The sequence below is a fragment of the Zosterops lateralis genome, assembly GCF_965231275.1.
Source record: "Zosterops lateralis genome assembly, chromosome: 12".
NCBI lineage: Eukaryota > Metazoa > Chordata > Aves > Passeriformes > Zosteropidae > Zosterops > Zosterops lateralis.
The window spans coordinates 11,385,478-11,408,845 of record NC_139772.1 but is presented as its reverse complement, the minus strand read 5'-3'; the positions used below and the strand labels follow the sequence as shown (position 1 = coordinate 11,408,845).

Below are 23,368 nucleotides of genomic sequence, written 5' to 3'. Positions count from 1 at the left end.
CCCCGCCCCGCCGCGCTCCCGCCGCCCCCGGGCCCGGCTCCCGTCACGATGAACGCGGGAGGAAGGCTCCCCCTTCTCCTCGCTGCCCTCGCCGCCTCCGGCCCCTCCTCCGCGCCCCCGCCGCCGAGCGGAGCGCCCCCCGCCCGGTGCTGGCCCGGCGGTCCCGGGGGTGGCGGGCTCCGCACCGCCCCGGCGCTGGCGCTGGAATGGGTGGAGTTGAGGAGCGCGGTTTCCTGAGAGGAAGTGACCGCACGGGGCAGGAATGCGCCGCCGGCTCCGCGCCGCGTCCCGCCTGCCTGTCCGCGGTGCCGCGGGGAGCCGCGTCCGCCCCGCCAGCCCCGCCGGCCCCGCCGGCCCCGCCAGCCATGCCGCACTTCACCGTGGTGCCGGTGGAGGACAAGCCCCGCGCCGAGTACGACAGCGTCGAGGGGCTCAGCTGGGTGGACTACCGCGAGCCGGCCGCCGCGCCCGCCCCCGGAGACTCCTACGACACCGTCAGCTCCGACGGTGAGCGGGGCGGGGGGCGGCGGTGCCCGCGCTCGGGGGCTCGGCACATCCCGGATCCCGGCACAGACAGACAAAGGCGGGGGCCGCGGGCTGCTCGGGGCACCGCGCCCTGGGGAGGAGCCCCCCGGGAGCGCCGGGCGGGCGGGCGGCGGCTCCGCTGGTGCCACGGGCGGGACGCGGAGCCCGGGGAGCCCGGCAGCGCTGCCGCCGGTGTCACCCCCGGGCCGGGCCGGGCTGGGCCGGGCAGGGATAGCTCTGCCCGCCCGGGGATGCCCTGCTGGACGCGGGGTTCCCCCGAGCGCACGGGAGCCAGCCCGGGGATCCCCCCGCCCCCCGGCGCTCGGTGATAGCCCGGGGTGCAGCGGGGAGCGGGGCCGGCCCGGGTACGGCTCTTATCGGTGCTTCCACAGGCTGCCGTCTCCAGAGGTGATAAGAGCACGCGGAGATAGGCTCAGATGTTTTCAAGTGGTCCACTGCCAAAATAACCCGGGTGATAGAGGATTCAGTTAAATTAGCCGAATTTAACGGTGTCTGCTTTACTTGTTTATATCATCCTAAAAAGCGCGGCTGCCCAGCAAGGTCTCTCCCGCTAACCGGGGCCTCGAATACCACAGCAAGTGCTTTGTGCCCGTGTGGCTCCCACAGCTGCTCCTGCCAGGCAGAGCTGCTTTTTCTTAGGGGTTAACTTATTCCCATTGCAGAAGAAGATCACGTAAGTAGGAGGGGATTTTTGGGTGGTGAGAAGTACATTCTTTGACTAGGCAGTTGATATCAGTGCTCAGCCTTGGTGTTTTGCTGTGACTTTCAGTTATAAATCACTTTAATTATAGTGAGCGTTTCTAGTGGGAATGTGAAGGACACTTGGATTTGGGCAGTGGTGTAGTTCTGGTACAAGGTTGTTGTAGCTCTTTGTGCAATCTGTTCTCTTTTTTCCTGCCTTGGTTATGTTTAGGTTTCTGTAACCTTTAGGAAGAGGATCTTCCCATGGGCTCATCTGATGAATCTGACTTACCCTCTGTGAATCATGCGTGACTCTAGGCAACAAAAGAAAAAGCAGTAAACACCTGACCTGTTCTTCCTTGCCCGTGCAGTCAAACTTTACAGTCTGCAAATGTTATTGAATGTACAGTAACCCCTGAAGGGAGCCTGCACTGCTCAGGCCTGTGTTTAAGGAAGGCAACAGGGTTATTTTGCTGAGTGATACTCAACTGTCATAAGAACAAAGTTCAGTTCCTGCCTCGTTAACTTGCTCATTTCTCTGAGAATATGCATTTCAATCTCCAGTATGTGTGCATTACGAATTTCTTTCTTTCTTTGTATCATTTTCAAGGAAATTTTAGATTTCCAATACTAACTAGCTTACATGCCTCTAGTGCCTGTTCTTTCTCCATGCCTAGTATGGGTGTTTTAGGGTGATGAAAGGGAGGTGCTTTTCCCAAGCTGTCTATTACCACAGACAATTAGAGGCACTAGCCCTAAAGGCTGTACAGGGCCTTTAATTTGTTTTGTAAAATAAGACTGTTTTACTCTCAGGCTGCTTACCATATAATCCCTGTGTGTATGAAAGTAACAGGTGTTTTTTACCCGTCCCAGCAGGTCGAGGTGGACACCTCGTGGAATGCTTTTTCCAGTAGCTAGCTTTGGCCATGGGTTGGTAAGTGTGGCTTGTGGAAGCTGCTGCCATGGTGGATAAAGGAAGATCAACTCAAGCCAGCTCTTATATGGGTATGAGGCTGCCTGTAGGATGTGTGCAACCAACACACTTCAGGGTACACACTCAGCTCCTGTCACAGTCCATCAGTCACTGGCAAGGCTGTGGCCTCTAACGTGCTGCTGTCTCAACTGCAGTGCACAGCCATGCTGCTGGAAGTTAGCTGAGTCTCTCTGTTTTAAAGCTGATAAATATCTAGTAATTTCTCTACTAATATATAGTAGCTAGTTCTGTTTCTGTTTGAACTCTAACTGCCTTCCATTTTTTAATTTACTTTCACAGTAATTAAGTATTGTTTCATATCCTCGGGGTGTGCGTATAAAGATACGTGTCTTGCCTACCTGTACTGACAAGCATGTTCTTCCCCACTAGCCTTTTCTGTCTTTTCCTGGGTTTCTTGGGTTTGTAGCTCTGCAGAGGGGAATCTGAACTCAATCTCGTGTTATTCCTTTCGGTTTTGGTGCTGGTTTCTACACCCTGTGCAGTTCCCCTGCCTCTCACACAAGGGGTGTGGGTGATATGACACAGCAGAGGAGGAAGCTCCTGTTGAAGGCAGAGTATCTCAGAGCTGTTTAGCACTGCCTGCAGACTGGAGGCAAGAGGGTGACCCTGCAGAGCCTTCTGTGGCAGCTGATTACAGGGCTCAGGGAGGGATTTGTTGGTGTTGGTGATGCCCCTGATTTGAGATAAGATAAATTGTTTGACTTGAGTGCAGAGTTCAAGTTTTAGGTTGTGGCCTTATGGAAGTGCACACAGTTGATACTGATCCATGTATGCACACAGGGCTGCCCAAACACTGCCCGTGGTCCAGGCTTTCTGTGCCAAGTAGCTCCACCACAAGCACTGTGAGAAACTGGTTGCAGTTGTTCTGGTGAACCTTCTGCTGGGAAGATTTTTGTTTTGCCAGCTTGCTGTTGAGAACCTGATTTCAAGACTTGATTTGGATTGGTTGAGGTGACTCAGTAAGGACATAGCCCTTCCAGAGTTGTGGTCATGGCACTGTCACTGTTCTTAGCTGACCTGTAACAGTCTGCAGAGCAGGGGCTGTGTTGTCCAGTACTCCTTGCACAATATCTTAGACTGTTGCTTATGATTCTGATGGATTCTTTTTTTGGTTTCATCTTTTTACCGCTGCCTTTATTTGTCATATCTCTATTTTTGAAAGGTTTTTTTTTCCCTGAATTTGCTTTTTTTAGGACATCAAGTGATAGGGTGTCATCTAAACTCTACAGATGTGAAACTGCTCTGCAACAGAATTTCTTGTCAACCATTTCCATAAGAAGACATTAGTCAGTGTGCAATAATTTAGCCTTGTCAGATAGTTCCAGTGCTTGCTTATGAATAAAATCAGCCTTTTATTTCTAAGTAGGTTCCACTGACTGCCACTGCTTGTAATAGATTTTGACATCTTTCATTTAGTAAAAGAAGTACAAAGAATTATCCTGTGATCCTATGATAAACACTTGAGCCCTTCTTTATGGATCATCAGGGATGAGAAATGTGAATTTGGCATCCCCTCTGTCTTTGAAATAAAGCCAGCATATTAGGTTGGGTACACAGGGCAAAAAGAGGAACAGTGGGGTCTGAATAGTGTTTAAAAAACCAAATACACTTTGCTTTAATAGGAATCTCAGCTCCACAGTCATTGTGCACCCAGTTAACCAAAGTGTGGCAATGTCATGTGTCCTGTGGGAAGTTAAATATCTTCCCTTGACTTTTGTGTAGAAATGAGACACTAATCAGCTTGGTGTCACTAACTAGCTTTGGTCAGCTGCCACCCTTGGTTTTTGCCAAGAACTGCTCTGCTTATGTTCCAGTTATCACTTGGCTACCTCCAAGCCCTGAGTCCTCTAACTAGACTTGAGACCTTTACCTCGAGCTAACATTCTGTGTCAGGGTGTTAAGTGTTCAGATTGTGCTGCTCATTTGCAGTGAGCTGTTTTGGAAAATGTGGGTAAAGTTCTGGTGTGATAGCAGTGTGCTTTTACTTTAAACTTCCTGGTTCACTGCTTTAATGTGTGGCAACTTACTAGTAAAGATTTTCAGCCTTTTGCAAGACTTGAAACTAAGCTCACATTTTAATGGGGACACATAAATCATTCAAAAATTCTTCTTCAAAGTGCTTAATTCTTACATGTAGGTGTTTTGGCAAAGTCCAGAGATAAGATAAAATTAGTCATGTAATAAATTAGACACTAGGGCTAAATAGGGCGACAGAAACATGTCCAAATAGCATTTAAGTTGTCTTTAAGAACTTCTGCTGGCAGCAGTGTGGCTAAATGGCACTGTTGTGGTGGTCCTGGTGGAGTATTTTTGCATAACCTGTGTAGCACAAGCGTCTTCAGCATTTTTTGTGTTGCCTAAAAGCCACAGAAAGAAGTCACAGAGGAGGCAGCCTGGGGTGGAGTTGAGGCAGAACCTCTGAATTGTTTCAGAGAAAAGAAAGTAACCTGAGAATAGCAGTACTGATGTCAGTGAGCTGATTTCTGGCGATTTGTTAACTATTCTCTTACTGAGAATGGGATGGAGACCTCATCTTCTTCAGTGTAGTTGCATTTTGATGAGGAAGGGTTGTTTTTTTTTCCCCCTTTCTGTTCTGCTGGCATCTGGTTTCCCCTCTTTGAAAAGTATGATGTGTAAATTTGGAGATATTAAAGGTGTCCTGTCGGTGCTAAATATGTCCATATTTATTTCTTTTCAGAATGGGTACTTCTGGGATCCACAGGAATAATTATGGTTTTCAGTGCAGATCCTGAAAGGGGTCTTAGCAGCAGGGTCATACTTTAGAAGTCCAGCCTTTTATTTCTAAGTAGAAATAAGTTAAAAAACCTGTGAGGTTTTTTGTTGTTAGGGCTTTTTTTTTTTCCTTTTTGTTCATTTTTTAAAATTATTTTTTTAAATTTTAATTTCTTTTTCTTTCTGTTTGTACAATCAGCAATTACCACAGCACTGATTGCAGTGCTAAATTCCAGAATGCTTTTCTCAGCAATACAGGTGCATACAGAAGTGGACTCTTGCTTCAGATAAGGAAAGATAAGAGTTTGGCATGTGAAAAATGAGAGTGGAAAAGTGCTTTGTGACATAATTAGCTGTTTATAAGAGCTGGGTGGGTGAAGGAGGTGGTATATACTTTCTTTATACTCTGTAATCAAAGGAATTTTTCTGAGGAGCTCATTTTCCTGGAGCCCTTGGTTGATACCTCTTCTTTTATCGCCTTGTAGTGTAGTAAGGTTTAATTTGTTAAAAGCTTGTCTAGGAAAACAGAAAAGGTCCTGTTGCTGCATAAACTGCTAATTTTGTGTAGCATGTCTCATACTTCTAATTTGTGCAGTGATTAGGACTGGGCTGGAGAGGCTGCAGCTGTCCAGTACCAAGGGGATTGTGGTGCCAGCTGCTGGTGAGCAGGAGCCTTAGCTAAATATAGGAAAACATGGGCCTTTTTGTGGGTTCTCTGGTATTTCAGTTATTTGAAAAAGCTCTGGGAAGAATCTTTGTGATAGGTCTAAGTGATGTGAAAGCAGCTCCCGTACCCGTGTGTGTGTGGGTCTGCATGTTGCAAAAAAACTGAGAGAAGATTGTTAAAAAAACCCCAAACAACCCTCTGTTGGTCTTTTGCAGCTGCAGATTTTTTGTGTTTTGGAGAACACCTGCATTAGAAGGCTAAGCAGTTGTACATGAAAAGACATGGATTTTGTACCTAATTCTCTCTGCCTGTGCTTGCTAAGTGGCCATTTCAAACTTGAGTATGGGAATATTTTAATAATGCTTAAATTATATCTTTTGTACAATCTCTGAACTTTTCTGAAGAATTTTAAGTACATTTTTGGGTGTCTTGTGTTTGTATTACAGCTCTCTCTCATGTATAAAATTGATCTGTGTGTGTTATTCAATTTCCCCTTACAAATTTCTTCAGTGTTTCACTTCCTCAAAGAAAATAGTGACATCTGCTTTCTTTCCCCTCCTGCAACAAAATTAAAGCATAAGTTTTTGCATGCTTTTCAATGTAGAATTTCATTTTGGCTTTTGCTCTAAAGTTCTGTGTAGAATGAAGACTAAGGTAGATTGCAGTCTCATTCACTAGCAAATGTAGCCAAACACAATAAATGCTGTTGGCTGAGGCTGGCAACAACCACCTTGAGAAGGATCAGAGTTAGTGATCACTGCCTTGTTTGGAAGTGCCTGTAACAGGATGGGGGATACCCAGTGCCACAGGGGGAGGAAAGCTGTATTTGGTGAGTTTCCCCTTCCAAGTCCAAGTTAAGGGTTTACATCAGTTTTTGATTGTGATGCCACCAATAATGTGCAGGCTGCTTTAAATGACAGAAGAATTGCTATTAACACCAATATATAGAGCAAGATTTCTTTGATCAAAGGGTTCGTGTCTTCAACTTGTTGGTTCAAGGTTGCTCTTTAAATACTTTGTTCTGTGGCCTGAATTACAGAGAAAGAAAAATGCACCATTTTAAAACATGGTTTAAAGCCTATTTGAATTAGATTTTAGGGGTGTTTCCTTTGTGTTCAGTAGCCTCCAAATCAGAAATTTTGCATCTTTTAATTGTACTAAGCTGATTTTTATTCTCAGAAAATAAAGTTTCAGTGGGTTTGTTTTTTTTTTTTAATTTATTTAGTAAAACCTCTTTCTTAATTATTAGTTTTCAATAGGCAACTGTTTAAATGCTGCCAAGTGATCCCTTAGCAATGAGTAGTACTGTTCTTGTTCTTTCAGTTGAGCTGCTTTGGATGATTTCTTTCAGCATACTTGGATTTTGTCATGCATGGAAGACTGAGCATCTTTCACAGTGGCTGCTGTAGCGATTGCCAAGGAAATAATATCTTGGTTTTCAGCAAGCAAAATAACAAAATACATACACATAAAATATTAGTCTTTTCACAGACTCAAATACGTGACAGTTAATATGCCTGTCTTTAAATTTAAAAGGTCTACACAAAAATACAGCCCTTACAATCCATGTAGGGCAAACCTCTCTGGAATTTGAATATGACAACATTTTGTATACTGTAACTGTATATATATATGTAACTATGTGTGGAGGTTATTTTGTAGCTTATTTGCTGCCTATTTGTCCCCTATGGCTTTTAGTTTAAACACTGTATCGAGTTTGATACTGTATGAACCATAAAAAGGAGTTCCTGGAGTGAATGGAGTAGCATTTTTTTCCTAACAGGCTTCTAATAGGGCTTTAGATTTTGTGGTGGGTTCTAGGTATGGCTTGGAAAAGAGGGTTATTTGCTTTCCAGCAGTCTAAAATCATGTCTGAGCAGCAGAGGTGCAGGTCAGAACACTTCTGGGGGACATATTTTTTCAAATTTTTGTTGCTGTTAAAGGTACCTGGTGGAGTTCTTTCTTAATCATCTTTTGATCTTCTTTGTGCTCTGTAGGACAGATAGATGGAATTTGACATGCAGAATAAAGTGCTAATTGCCCCAAAAAAGCTTTTACTCAATTAGCTTGTGGATGAATGGGGAAGTTTGATAAGTTGGCAGTTATGCTTTGCTGATTGGAGGCAGCTTTAGACTTGTGGGAAATGTAGATGAAATGGCATTTTGCTGAGCAGAAGATGAGAAGCCAGTGCCAGGCAGGGCTGGGCAAGGGGTGAGGGAGGAGGAGGCTGGTACTGGTGAAGAGGTGTCCTCATCTCACCTCTGTGTACTGAAGGTCACAGTGCTGCTCCAGGAAGCTCCTTTGTGTAGGGTATGGTGGGCCAGCATTTCCACAGGTATTGACATTTTGGATTTGCTTAAGCTCTCCTGGATTTTTGGCCCACAGGTCCATCCTCTTGAATGCAGAGCGCTTAATTTGGCCCCTTCTCTCCACCCAAGTGACCTGCATTGTCCTAGAAGCGCAGCTCTTGCATTGATTGGCACATGGTCTGTGCTGTCATGAGGATGCAATCCATTGATCAGTTTGAAAATGAGAATCAAAGCTGTGAGCTGCTGTTGGGGGCTGGCTGGCAGGGCTGTATGGCAGGGATTGTATAAGCAGCTGCTGGCAGAGGAGCAATGACGCAGAGCTGTGCGTAGGGCAGAGGCACGCTGTGCTATGCATAGGCTCAAGGTAATTATTCCTCAACAAAACTACACGGGTTTCTTCTCCCTGCAGTCTAATTACCAACCTTCAGTTTCATCTCCTACCAGTACCCAGCAATTTCTTCTGTTTAGCTGAGGGATTTAGAGCATCATTCAGTCACTGCATTCTTATCTTGAAGCAGACCATACAAACTTCTGACTTTCACTGCCATGTCAAAGGGAAGAAGGATTTTTATGGTGTGCCATTAGAAGCTGCTCATTTGCTGAGTTAAGAAGGGCAAACTTGTTGAGACTTGCTCTTGCGTACTTTAAATTGCTGATGGCTGCAGTTAAACAGAGTTTTTATGCCCTGGAGTATAATTATTTTCCATACTATTATCTATAGCAATGCTATTTTGTTTTATGACCCTGTCTGCCTGCAAGCTGGGTAGCCCTGAGCTTAGTGACTGTGTGCAAAGTCCACCTCTGGATTTCCATGAAGGAGGTCAGATCTGAGTCAAGACTAGGAGAAATTCAAGAGGATGGCACAGCTGCTGCTGTTTCTGATGGAGGACAGCACATTACTGTTTCCCCTCTGCCTTCTACCTTTGCATTCAGGAGCTTTGTCTTGCTTGCTGATCCTCTTCTAAGTAGTATAATTAATCTTACTTTTCCTACTACTTGCTGTAGTATGTATTTGTGTCCAGAGTTTACACAAAGGTAGAAGTTGGTTAATTGTCTTGCAGGTATGATTTTAGAACCTGCTGCACCTCTGTATTTTTGCTTTGCTAAGGTTTTAACTGTCCAGTTTGTGATTTCACAATGTGGAGTGTTTGGCAGTAGTACCCCTTGACCACCTCCAATCCCCTCATGCTTCCTCAACAGCATCCCTTCCTTTCCCTTGATTCCTGTTTGTGTTCTGCACCCTGTACTGGGGCAGGGTTGTTTTGAGATCATCACAAGCCCAACCCTTGCTTCAGCTCCTGCATGGAGCTGTTATCTTGACTTCTTTGTTTAGGCCAATACAAGCCATTCACTCTTGATGTGTTTCTGTGTTCCAGGAAGTGTGTTGACAGTGTCAGGGGTTAATTTCTGCAATATGGTAGCCAATCATGGTATGTTATATGCCCATCAGGTATACAGTCAGGTATAGTTGAGCCATGTTTGGTAAATCCCAGTTCTGTGGAAACAGACAGTGGGATGATTATCTGCCATGTGTTAGATGCCTTTTAGCACACATGCAAGGAGCTTTAAAGCTGTAACTCAAGGCAACACAGAATTATTTAATTGCAGTATTTTGCCTTTGCCCTTTTAAGACGTTGCATTGTAGACTTTGTGGTAGAAGCATATATTTAGCAGGAGCAAACTCACTATTATACATTGTGGAGTGTTTTCTGACATAGATTGTGCTCCAGCTGCCCAACTCCTGACTGGTGAAGCAGAAAAGTGATCTAATGTTGCTGATTACTCCTTGAAGAGTTTCTCTAAGCTAATGTGTTATATTCACTTTGCTCTGATGCTCTTGCAAACAGATGAATTTTCTGTAAAATGATGGTAAAAGCCACTGTGGCTTCTCCAGATACCTGACCTTGTCTTGGTCTGTGCTGTGTAGCACTGGGTGAAATGTTTTGGGAGACTTGTGGGCTCTTTGTAAATGTGTGTCAAAATATTTGTAGTTTAGAAGAAGGGTGGTTTGCTGTTTATCATTTACAATGTCAGAATTCTCTCCACCCTCTAAAACATTCAGTGGGAAGGAGTGACTCCCTTTGCTTGGAGAGGTCTTATGCTGACTTGTACTTTCTGTAAGTATTATGACCAGAGTTAGAGTGAGTTTTGGCTGTTTGTAGCACTTCACACTGAAAGGTCATCCTTGGATTTCAGCCTTGAACTCTACACAGACTTAACTTTTTTTCTTCTTTTTTTTTTTTTTTTTTTTTTTTTTTCCTCTCCTTAAAACACCCTCCTGCTTTCCTTTTTCCTTGGCTTAAAAAAAAAATCTTTCATGAGCTTTGTTTTCACATGGAACTCAGTACTTCTCAAATGTAAGAAATATCTGATGTTCAGCACTTTCTGTATGAGTTAACTAATGACATTCAGGGTTTCACAGTCGGCTTATAAGTGGTTATCAATGTCTTTCTGCAGTCTTCCAGGAATGGATAATAGATAGATGTCTGTAAAAGTACATTGTATAGTATGCAATGCACAGAATTTGCATACATTTAAATGTTCAAAATAATTAAGTCTCCTTTCTTCTGTTATTTTCTGCATGTCTGGGGCATATGTAGCATCCTGGCTATTATCTTTATTACTTTGCACTTGTTCCCTGTAGGAAGTTTTTTGAGCTGAAGGCAAACTGGCTTTTAGTGGTCACTGTTCCCATGTGCTTTCTCTCACTCCAAGGTTTGTGCCTGTATAATTGTTTCTTTGGCCTATGTTGGGCTGGAGGAGAGAACAGGTGTGTCCAAAATTGTGGTGTGTGTTTTTTTGACTTTTTTTTGTTGTTGTTCTCTCTTCTGTACTGTGAAGCCATGATCAGTTGAACAGGTATAGGACTGAAAAGAATACTCTGTATTTGGTATCAGAAAGAAAAGTGAATTTGAATTGAATGTTGCATGGGATCTGCATACTGGTCTCATAAATTTATGTTGCAGTCTTTCAGAGAAAGTGAGAACATTTTATAGCAACACAAGAGGCTTTTCCTGAGGCAGGGAAAATACCAGAATGCTGCTCCCTCTATTTTGATAGGAGGTGTGCTGTATTTGAGGTGCCCTCATGCCTGTGAAGGGATGGAGTTTCAGGGCGGATAATCGTGAGAAATGGTTTTGGAGTTGTTCCACATGAAAGAACCTCTGAAGTGGATTACAGTGAAATAAAGGTTGTTTTTATAGTGATTTTTTTTTTCATCTGGCAGTGACAGGTTATATTATGAAAGCTCCCAAGTGATGTGAGTTCCTAAATCAAATTTCTCAAAAGTGACTTGGCATCTTTAGTTACACAGGTATTCCCAGTGACTGCACCTACCTCATCATGTAGATAAGTCGTAGTGAGGTGTGTGCTGGTATCCAGAGGACTCTTTGTGAATGGGCAAAACAGGGAGGGTTCTGGTAATTATGAAGTGCTTAGAATCATTAAGTTTGTATTTCTTGTGTCTCTTACATATACCTCCCGTTTCACTATTTCATCCTGCTGTTGCTAGGTTTTTTTTTTTTTTGTGATCTTGCATGTGGTTCATCCATTAATGGGTCATCATATTCTAATGTATTGAAGATGGAAAGAAACAGATCACTGTTTTCACTTGAATGCTGAAATGCCTGCAGGGCCAATGTCACAGAGCTGCACTGGCATTAGCAGGTTTAAAACCCTGTCTGATTCCACTCCCAGCAAGTAGCAGATTTGTGACACCCTTTTCTGAGTAAGTGTGCAAACAACTGCAATGCCTCTTTAATGTGGCTGGGCTTGGATTTGATCAGTAGCATTTTCTGTAAGATCATGATATTTGTGTATTTTCTCGGTGTTGAAGGGATTATAATGCCAGGGTTGTATCAGTGTTGGCTTAGCTTTCTGTAAGGAATTCTTGCTTCCTGGAAGAGATCAGTCCAATTCAACATTGCAGCCAGCACTTTGTGTCAGAGCAGGTAGAAAAAGTTCTTTTGGAAATACAGTACTACTAAAATTGTCCTATCCTCAGGACATCTCAAAGGAAGCATTTACTAAAGCATGTGCTAAGAGCTGGAAGAAGAATAATGGTAAACCAAGTTACTGAAAATGTCAAAGAGCTATTGCTAAAGGGTAAGTACTTTATGTTGATATTAGCACCTACAAAGAATTGTAGTCTTCTGAAACTCAGTGTATCTTAACTGAAAAATAAAGTCATAGTGCTTTCTGAAACACAGGATTATTAAATTGTTAAATCCTTTGAGTGGTGTAGGGTCAGACAACTTGATGGGTAAGGCTGTTCTCTAATCTAGTTTTGCAAAGTACAGTAGAAGTCTTCACACATGTTTATCTAGGGATAAATCCAAGATCTGTGCTTAATTGTATACTTAATTTCATACAATGCTCGAGCCTGTCTGTTGTATAGGGTGTTGTCTGGGAAAGTTTTGGCTGTTTCTTTCAGGCAGAGCACAAGATGTGCCATCTTTTGAACTCTAAACTAGTTCAGAGGAATGACTGTATTATCAATAATACAGGTTTTTGTTTTATTTTTTGGGTACGATTGCACTTTTTGTTTCTGGCTAGTTGTATGTTGTCCATGAAGAAACAAGTATTTCTAGTAGGCTGTCTTTTTTTATTATTGCGTAAAGTTATCCTTATTTTCGACTGCTGCTGATACTGGATTGGGATTTTTGCTAAATAGTTGGAAGTGAGTAGTTTAAGAAAAGAAGCAATGTCTGATTTCTGTTAATGAAATGTCAGGGTAGTGATATCTGCAAAAGGATAATTGTGCATTGAGTTATTTGGTATAGTCTCACAAATGAACCAAGAAAAATGTTCCATAACAGTTCTGAGAATGAATAAGAGTTTTGTTTAGTCCAGCCACATGTGAGGAACCACATGAATAGAGGCAGACTTGGAATGTATTTGAAATCAAATTGTTGTCTGCATGTTTCTTAGGTTATCCTAAAAATGACAGTGTTTTGATTTACTTCAGCAGTACTCTTGAGTGCTTGGCTGCTGAAATGTGGAGTTACCAGGTTCTTGGACTGCTGGCAAAGTCCAGGAAGATTATTGAGGTTTTTCTGTTTCTCAGCAATACTCAGACCTGCAGGTCTTGATGACCTGTGAGTGATGAGCAGAACACTCTGAACATCGCACAGCCTTTGGGAGGAACAGTATGAGCATTATCCTTATTGACATCTGGGAAATGGTGTCTCAAGAACTGGTAAAAACAAACTAAACCCTCGAAGTGTGATAAAAATGGACATGGACAGCTTTTTATATTAAAACTTTATCTGTAAGGCTGTGAACAAATGTCCTCAAAATAATCTGGCTAATAAAACCTGATTGTGCAATGATTTCTGTTTGCAGCAATCCCATTGTTTCTCCATTTTTTTTTCCCAGTAGAATACCTACCTTGGGCGTATTCATTTGTTTCTAGGTCTTGTGAGAACAGTTAAGGATAGCAAACCTATTTTGATTTTGTGGACAAAAATCAAAGTAAATTGTGTCTTAATTACCACTTGTGTAGAAATTTGCAGAACCTACTGACACATGAAAATCTGAGAAAGCACAAATGAATCAGAACAGAGCTAGCTTGCTTTCCAAAATGGGATATAATTTCCCTACTTTAAAACATCTATAAATTAGGGTTTTATTTAGGTTAGGCTCTCTTTAGAGGTAATTTGCAGCATGTCAGGGTGCATGCACAGGAGAGGCACCCCAGGGGTCAGCTAATTGAGCCATCTCTTTCTGAGTGAGAAGTGAGCCTGTGTGATTAGCTGGCTATAACAACCTGCTGTTTAGATTGCTCATATTAAGGGAAACCCACAGTGACTACTTAAGTATCAACTCTGATTTCTAATCTTAGATTCCAGAGTTATCGGTAGATGAAATATTATAAGCATGAATATATTTTTGTTGTAATTTTAAAAAAAAGTCAGATCAAGTAGTGTTCTTTGAGCATGAAAATGGCTCAGTTTGTGCCCTTAAGTATCACAGGTTTTGTGACCAGTGATACTTGTGAAATAGTGTCTGAATAACAGCAAGATGTGGTGTTAGCTGCTAGACAGGCTGTGTCATCAGTGTTTGTTACTGTGGTGGACACAAAGGAGTCTGGACATGCACAGTACAATTACAAGTGTGATACTAACTCTTGCACTGCTCCAGAAATTAAATTACATTCAGGGAATGGGTGTTGGGCTGTCCTTTGAGCTGGTTTTCTAGGAAGTACCTGCTGTTTGTTAGTCATAAAGGGGTAAATAAACCAACATGTTTCTTGGTCAAGCTGAGCATTTCAGTTCCAACTCCGACTCAAATTCTGATTTGCACTGGTTATTTGAAGAAATTTAGTCCCTCATTTAAGACTTGGTACTTCAGGCAGGGAGGATTCTGGCAGCCCTGCATGTCATCCTCACGGGTCTCAGCAGTGTCTGGAGCTTTGTCCAGCTCTCCTGCCTGCAGTGTGTTGCAGGCTGTGAGCAGGGTGTGAGAGCCCCTGCCAGCTGGCATTAGCTCAGCTGTGATGTGCCTGTAGAAGCAAAGTGGCAGAAGTTTCTTATCAAAGTTCAACCCTCTTCAGAATTTGCTTTTCTCTTTAATGTTTTAACCTTGCTGTAGCTTAACTGGCATTGCTCTGTTCACTTTGCTATCTGTGTGGGCCAGACTAAAGCTGGTCAGGCTCTGTCCATCTGTGCCTTCAGCACATCTTAACTTGCCAGGTAGATAAAGTTTCTGAAGGAAGTAGGTGAGCATCTCTGGGTTAGGCATGTCCTGATGAAAGAATCTGTAGTTTCTTTAACATGTACTAACTTCCTCTTCTTTACCTGAATGTGATGAAGTAGGGGAGTGGTGGTTTTTTGTAAGGGAGTTTAGAAACTGGCAATAGAGAATAGTAAAGCCATGACAAGTTAAGTCATGCAACTGCTCTTACTACCTTCTCAATGATTATTTTAGTCTGGCAGAGTAGATCTGATAATTGTGAAAGCTTCCTTGTCTTTTCTTTGCAATAGTCTCACTGTACCTAATTGTTCAGCTTTCATTTATCCTCACTAATCTGTCTTTTAGTTACTTTCATATATGTCTTTTGTTTGTAATTCTCTCTAAATTCTAGTTTTCATCCCTCAGTTACTTAAGAAAACACAGTGGCTTGAACAAAAGTCTTGTATTCGGCATGCTTAAGCAGAGAAGCTGTGTCTGTCTGGCCTAATCCTCTTCCAGAAGGAAAGCAGTAACATGAATAGTGTCCTCCGTGTTCTTAATCCTTTTTAAATTTTTATTATTTTTATTTTTTTTAGTAAAGACAACATTAACCTTTCGGAGAAGAAAAAAATAAAACCAGTCAGAATATCTGCTGCAGTTTAGTCACTGTTTTTTCTTGGCTGTGACGCAAAAGTTTGGACATCCATTTATTGCTTTTGTTCTGTTTCGTGTGCTTGTGTGTTTATATGTGTGGGAGCATCCACACTTGAGAGTTTTAGGTTTTGTTCCATGGATCATCTCTGATGTTTTAAGGAACTCAGGTGATCCACAGGATGAGGAACTTGTTCTCTGGACCTGTGTCCATATCTGAGTAGGGGAGTAGAATGGTCAGGGAACAATGCTGGAGATGTTTAGATAAACTGTTTAGTTGAAGTGGTGGCTGCAAATAGAATTATCTGGTTTGGGAGAGAACTGGTAGCCTTCAGGAATAAAATGCCTTAATTATGGAAAGATAATGAAGATTGAGAAGCAATGAAACAAGTGAAGAGGAAACATTAGCCTACTTGGAATACAGCTTAAATACCTCAACATTTGAGATTAATTAGGGACTAAGGCAAATAAATTATTCTCTGTTGCAGAGTATTTAGCTCCCTCTTTGAGAAATGTTCCTTGCAAATCAATCTTGCATGATGAAAACTAACACCACATAGCTGCTGGCCAGGACCAAAGCCTTGATAATAACTAAGAATGTGGAAATCTGTGCGCATGTCACGGGATGGTGCTTGCCCAGGAGACTTCAGGCCTCAGGATGTAAACCCTCCTGGGGTGAAGCTGGGGCAAGAATTCCCCAGAGTGGCGTTCCGAGGTCACATCCGCTCCCTTCCCAAGCTGATGGACGTAACGCGCCCTTCCCAAGCAAGTAAGTCTCTTTGAAGCTGCTGCTGCTGGTGCTCATTGGCAGAGGGAATATACTGCACAAGTTTTTTTTTTTTCTTGCAGTGTGGTTTCTGGACTGTGCTGCAGCCTGGTCTGTCTTGTCAAAGTACAGTTGTGATTGTTCTCGAGGAAATGGTTGTTTGCTGGAGGTTTTACTCCTGAAATGGAAACACAGTATGAGGAGAGAGGCAGTGAGAGGATTTGATTTAGAACATGTCTATAGAGAAGAGATTGCACTGAACATGCAGCTGTGATGAAGATGATTTTTGGCTGTCATTGATTAGCTGTATTTAAGTTAGCAGTGTAATAGTCTGAATTAGCACACATCTCTGCAGCGCCAGTTCTGCTTATTGGTGATGTGGAACCAGGATGTCATTGTAAGGAACTGGCATGTAAACCTACACTCCTTCACTTCCTGTTGAAAGTGTACAGTGTTTGAGAGGGACTTTAAAGTGGCACTTCATTAGATCAGCAGGAAAGTTCACTTCTATTTTTGCATTGTCTGCAGTAATTCATATGTATGTTATTTCAGGACAATGGAGTTAGTGCTGTGAATGTGGTAAAAAGCCAGTTGTACCTCTCTATCATCTGAACCATCAAGAAGAAAATGTGCTCTAGCAATTGCAAAATCAATATTATATTTCCAGTCACTAGTTCTACTGAATTTTCTATTCAGTTTGGGCTTCCTGTGTGCAGGATGGTGTATAAAACCAGCATGCCAAGGAGTCAAATTTGGAATGGAAGTCTAATGGGAAGGGTCTGAGTGATGCTTGAACATATAAATGAAGAATAAGAGGATGGAAGCTCTTTAGAGAGAGAGAGAGAGAGAGAGAGAGAGAGAGAGGTCCTCTGAACAGATCAATTATGAAAAATTCACTGGTGGTAAAATGAAGATGCATCTAAAAAAATAGTATCAATTAAGTTGAAGATTCATCTTAAGTCACTGATCTTTGTCAGGGTCAAGGAGATGGTATGAAGTAATCTTTCTGAACTAAGGAGAGGTTATGTGGATTATGGTAACAAGGGCATTTGAAAGAGCAAAAGAATGACCATCTTGTTTAAAAAACTGAGACTGAATGTATGACTGTATCTTGGCAATAGTAGGATTTTGAACATAAAAAGGTTGAGAGTTTCTCTTAAGTGTTACAAGTAAAAGAGCTCCCATTATACTGACCTGAGACAGTGATAAGGTAGGGTTCCTAGTGGCAGAAGGAAGCAAAGAATTGCTTTAAAAATCACTCTGTGATAAAAAAAAAAAACCCCAAAACCCCACCAAAAACTAGGCTAATATTTCAAACATTCAGTCACCAGAGGCAGTATATAGGATTTCCTATACAGTGTGTATAGGAATGGAGGGAACAAACCAAAGTTGCTCATGACCTTGGTGTGTTTGGTAAATGTAATGGAGAAGATACTGCAGAGACCAGTCTTGAAGAATCAAGCAGACAGTATTTCTGTTGATGTCATAATTTGCACCATCATTTGTGTCCAGTTTATTGAGTAAAAGGTATATGGCAGATAACTCCATTTCCTCAGCAAAAATTGGAAATGTACTTCAACCACAACAGGATGGGGGGACTGCAGCACACACTGCAGCAAAATTGATCTGGTATATTCCAGTATAACAAATACAGCAAGCAAGCAGTTTTTGCAGATTTTTTACCTTTGCTAAAGTTGATAACTGTTTGATTTTGATGCTGTGTTGTTAAGCTTACTGATGTTTTTCTAGTAGTGTAAAAAATTCTACAATTACAGCAAAGGGAGCCTCTCTTATGTGTAGGTGGGGTCAGCAAATAAACTGAGCCCCCTTGTTCAAGGCAGCTGCTCATTAACATTTTGGGGTTAGTTGTCAGAGCTGTGGGAAAGGCAGTAGGCACATAAGCACAACAGGTTGCTCTTTTCATATATTTTTTGTCTTACAAAATATAAGACCAAAAATATATGAAAATATATTAAAATAGACTTAATTAAAAATCCCTCTGTTCTTTGTGAATATTGCTTTTCCAACAGTTTTGTTCAAAGCACCTGTCAGCAATTTCCAGAAAATTGTGCTGCTTTCCATGCATGCCTTCCCCTCAGTAAGAGTAGGACTGAATGTTCTCATAATTTTTTGGCTTATAACAATTACTTTTGTAACAGTGCAGTTTGTGCTGATCACTGTGACTAGGGGAGCACTCTTCTCTTTGCCTGTTAGGTTCATTTTGTAAGTTGATTCAAATTTCAAAATACTGAGAGATTTTCACTTGAATTATATTAATATAGTGTAACCTTGTTGAATTGATAACAGTAATCATTGAAAAGATGCATCCAAAAAATCCAGCCGTTTAATCTCTTGCTTTTGGTGTATTCAGTGTACAATATTTTAACTTGCAGTATTTTCATTTGAGATAAGAATGTATTTTTTTTCATTTTTAATTTCTGTAGTGGTTACATCTTTTGTAAATAGAAAAAGGTATTCCTTGGATTAATCCTGTCTTAAGGAGATGCTCTTGGAAATCATTCATTTGTATTGGCTGAGAGAGCAGGGAGTGAAGAGGTACAGGCAAATGAAAAGAATTTTTGTTTGTTGAGCAGAGGGTAATGGGAGACACAGGTCCAAGAACTTCTTTTGAAAATGGGAATCAATTTAATTTTTCCCCTCAGAGGTTGTTTTAAACTATAGTGCCCTTGGTTATTTTTTTTTCTTTTTTGTTACTGCTTGCTGCAGGAAGCTGATCTTCCATCCTCTTTTGTTTAAACATTGTTCATTACATATGGGAATGCTCTGGTTTTAATGTACCTGATATTAGATTTTAATTTAGAAGTACAAAAGGACCCTGAAGAATGCACAGCTTAAATGTTGAAAACACAGCGAGGGTAGAAGCATGAAGGGTGTTGGATGTCTGGGGTTAGTGGGCATAGTGAATAACAAACAGCATTTAAGAACTGAAAAGGTGCTTTGAGGGATGTTTACCTGTATTGCCATTACAGAATTTGGTCTTTGAAGTGTTCAGTTTTGCCAACTCAATCTAACTGGGCTGGACATACAGCTCAAAGGTTGCTGTTATCATTGGCAGTGATTTCTAAAAGCACAGGAGCTGTCCTAGTGCTTGTCCCTGTTCTGTATAAGGAAGTTACAGAAGTGAGCACTAGAGAGTAAAGGCACATACAGCATTGTAGCTGTGACCCTACTCATAAATTTTACTATGAGGTGACTTTTTTCTATTTTAATGAAACAAGAGTAGAAATAGAAATAACTCTACCTTGAGAGTAACACCTTTGATATTACTAACATTGTATGAGTTGAGATACTAAAAGGAAACATATTCAATTACCCAAATGAGTTTATTCCCTATGGATTCTTCAAGGTTACAGTCTCATTCTCTGCTTATCAAAACCTGCTTCTTTTTTTCTTCACAGGTCATGGCAACCATAAAGAAAACAGTCCTTTCCTAAACAATTCAGAGGCTGGCAAGGGAGGTGATTACTATGACAGAAATCTGGCCTTGTTTGAGGTAATTTCTAGCTGCTTTTTGTACTTCTAATATGATTTGTGATCTTCCATGATGAGAGGGATTGAGCACATCTTTCTCCCCCACCTGTCTTTTTGTGGGTGTCCATGTGTTGTTGGGGTACCTGTAGGCAGAGATGCTGTGTGGTGACAGAGCTCAGGGATGATGCCAGCTGGGTCTGTGAGGCAGAGTTATAACTCTATAACTGGATCCATCTGGGAGTAAGGAGGGGCAGACCCTCCTGCTGGAGGCCTTTTCCATGAGCACAGGAGCACACCAGGTGTGCAGGCTCCTGTGTGGGACAAAGTAAAGGGAGGATGTATCAGGATCCCGAAGGCCATGCTCCTCTGCTGAGCAGGAGATACATGTTGTCTCAACACCTTTCTGGAAGGAATTGTAATCAGGTTTTTAAACATGTGAAGTGCAGGTCAGATCACAGGAATGAATAAGAAAAGGAGTGCTTGGCTCATGTCATCTCTTTAGAGATAATCCCATTTGGGGTCAGTTTCTGCATCATGCACAGAACACATAATGCTACTGATCCCACCAGAAATTTTTCAAGGTGATACCTAAAGAGATAAAGCTGCAGACGGTGAAATCTTTCCCAATTGTTTTTTATCTCCTGTGCGGAAAGTTGTTTCTCTTTACCATGCATTCCTTATTAGGCTGTCAGACATGCAAGACTTTAATTTCAAAGAGAAAGGGAAAGGGAATGGTTTTCTTCTGAGGCTTTTTTCATCCCCTCTGCCCCCAAACCAGAAACAGGAATTGGATGGGATGAGTGTAAAGGTGGGAGGCCCTCCATGCCTGTGGCTTTTGGGAATTTTGTCTAGATCCACATGAATTAAATAACATAGTTTGGAAAATGTAATAAAATCATCAGAGTGGGTACATGTCTACAATGAGCAGAGTTTAATCAGTAAATCTCTGATTTGTTTGGCAGCTTGACCTTTTTTAAAGTGTATCTGTTGATATAAGTTGACGTTAGAGATACATGCAAGTTACACATTCATTTTCTCACAGTTCTAAGGCTCAGACTTCTTCATTGCTGTAATTAATGCTTTTCAGCACTTAAGGAGAATGATTCACATGCTGCAGACATTTTGGCATGTCCCTTTCCTACCAGCGTTGCCTTCCTTTCAGAAAATTAAAACCTCTCATCAATGATTAAACCACACTGAAATACTCTGTCATTCCCTGGATGATTTTTCTGGTGTGTTCCCTGGTAGCCTCGGGCATGCCCAGGAAGGTGTGATCCCAGCCACTCTTCAGGAATGCTATGAGCTGCAGAAATTGACTGGTTGTCTTCTTCCACAGGAAGAACTTGACATACGACCAAAAGTGTCATCTCTGCTTGGCAAGTTGGTCAACTACACAAATCTTACTCAAGGTGTCAAGGAACATGAAGAAGCAGAAAGTAGTGATGGATCAAAGAAGAAAGTATCAAAAGTAAGTAAAGATTCCCTCCATGGCCAAAACTGATGAATGGGGTGATTCCCTGTGTGATTTTTGGGGAGCCATGACAATGTTGCAAAGCAGTGACATAGAACCTGTAGGGAACCAGCTGTTACCAGAGAATTGGGGCAGATGTGCTGGTTAAAACTCTGCACTGCAGTGCAATTCCTTATGCTTGGTGCTGATTTAGATAAGAAGGGAATAAACTTTTAGTGGGATGCAAATAAAAACCAAATCACCCTCCAGCTTTTTCCTAGTGATGTTTTAGCTGCCCAGTGGTATCTGACACATCTCTACAAGCCTGGTAGGTGATGACACAGGATGGTAATGACACAGGGTTTGCAGGAGACAAGTCTAGAATGGTGGGTGGAGGTCAGATTGGACACCCTGGGGCAGCTCAGGAGTCATTCTGGTGTCAGGCACTTAGGCAACTGAATTCTGCCCCAAAGCATCTGTATTTAGATGGTCCTCCCTGGAATGAGTGTAACAGGTGAGGTTTGATTACTGGTAGTTGATTTCTATCAGGAAGGCAGTGTTTAACTGCTGCTCTCCCCTCTGGCAGAACCGCAAGTGCTTTGGTTACTGCTGCACCTGTGGGATTGCATTTTATGGCTTGCAGGCCTGTCAGTTTGTTTGCAAGTTCTGAAACCAAGAAAGGAAAGCTTTTTCCAAAAAAAAGCTAAGATAGCACTTGGATTCTGCAGATTTTATAGCACTGCCCTGCAAAGTTTGAGCCATTTCAGAAAGAGATGGCAGTGATAATGTTGCAAACCAATAGTGCTCTCAAGGAGCATGCATGTTACCCCATGCCCTTACTCACACTCCAGTTCCTTACTCTGCAGGTTTACACTGGGCAGAACAAAGTTGTTTTGTCAATGTGAAGCTTAAAATTCAATTTTATTTGAGACTATATGCACTAAAAGTACTGCAATATTGTGGTTAATTTGACATCATGACAGGACTGAGCTAAGGTCACCTGGGTGAAGTAGCTGTCTTCTGGTCCTATAAGCTGACATTAAAAATGTAATTTAAACATTTTAATTACGATTTTCTTTTGTGTGGTATTTGGCATTATACTAATGGCTGAATCTTGTCCAGAGCTTTTACCTTCATATTAATAATAAGGAATGTCAGCTGCATCTCTGTTTTAGCTTGCTTTTGCTGGGTATAATGTCAGGCATCAGATGCTAATATGGCATTATTGCATAATCTAAAATAATTTTCATCCTCTTGCTATCAGAAGCAGATTCATTATTTCCCTGACAAAAGTTGAATGGTGGAGGAAACAATAGCTACAATTCTTGTGATTTTGAGGAAGTTTTGATCACTTTTGGTCTTTATTTCCTTATTAATTGCCTGACCAGAATACCGGGGCAAGATGCAGAGCAGTCTGGAAGCTAGTCCCTTGCTTTCCTAATAAGAATTGGGAGAATTTGGCAATGGGACTGTACTATACAGTTGGGTTAAAGCAAGTTTATATAAAACTTCACAAGGTTAAAATGGGGCAAATACCAGAAAGCTGAAAACTTGTTTTCAATCCCTGGTAGAGTACCATGCATGGTGTAATGTTAATATTTCTACATTTAGGTGTGATTCATGCTTGCATGTTTTCAAGCTGCTTACTGCCATTAAAAAGGACTATTATCTTTATTAAAGTTTTGCTTCTGTGGCAAAATGGAGTTTCAGGTTTAATAACTGTGTTTTCTTGAATTATACTTTCCCATGTCCCAGAAATGTGTGTTCACAGACTTCTCAGATGTTTTTTGTAGCATGGATTTGGTGACCTTTCCAAAAGTGACAGTATCATGCTATATTAATATCTCAGTGTTTTCTGTGTAAACACTGCAGTTTCCTTAGGCAAACCTTTGTCTGCATGTCTGTCTCTGGGATAAATTACATCAGCTGCAATATCATAACTGCAGGTTGAATTTCTTCTCCCTCTCTTGCCATGAGCAATATAAAATTTTGAACATCATGCAGAATATAAGATGACTGAAAACCTTGGCCAATAATTATCCTCATTAAACCCAGGAAATTTAAAAGGAGTAACTGGACAAGGGTATGGATTGAAGGTATTCAGAAACTGTGCAAACAGTGTTCTTCTATATACTTCTTTTTAATCATCTTTGGAGTATAAATCACTGTGCTGTCACCTTATCCTTCCCATTTGAGCATGAGAGCAGAAGTCTGGCAGTCCATTCCAGCACCAGCAGGTCTGTTTTAAGTGGATAAAACATTGTTAACCCACCCATTGGTGAGTGCTGCACTGGATGTGCTCAGTGGTGTGACAAAGAGTGACCTGCCTGTCACCTGCTGGAACTGGCATCTCATAGGCAAGAGCTGGAGCAAGTCAGATGAGCAGGCTCTAGATCTGATATTTAAA

The 23,368-nt window shown here is 41.7% G+C and overlaps 1 protein-coding gene across 4 annotated transcripts in view; it reads left to right on the top strand.

The window, feature by feature from the left end:
• Positions 1 to 206: 206 nt before the first annotated feature.
• The window catches only part of SLC12A4 (solute carrier family 12 member 4), a gene marked incomplete at its 5' end in the record, with an annotated part of 44,817 nt that continues 21,655 nt past the window's right edge, over positions 207 to 23,368 (top strand). The window contains 4 exons of one of the 4 annotated variants that reach the window (XM_083870064.1): positions 1,005 to 1,219; positions 15,742 to 16,022; positions 19,439 to 19,533; positions 20,848 to 20,979. In XM_083870064.1, coding sequence (XP_083726190.1) covers positions 15,851 to 16,022; positions 19,439 to 19,533; positions 20,848 to 20,979 — 399 coding nt within the window. Of the gene's footprint in view, positions 508 to 1,004; positions 1,220 to 15,520; positions 16,023 to 19,438; positions 19,534 to 20,847; positions 20,980 to 23,368 lie in introns of those variants that run through there. The other 3 variants (XM_083870063.1, XM_083870065.1, XM_083870066.1) reach the window with 3 other exon arrangements.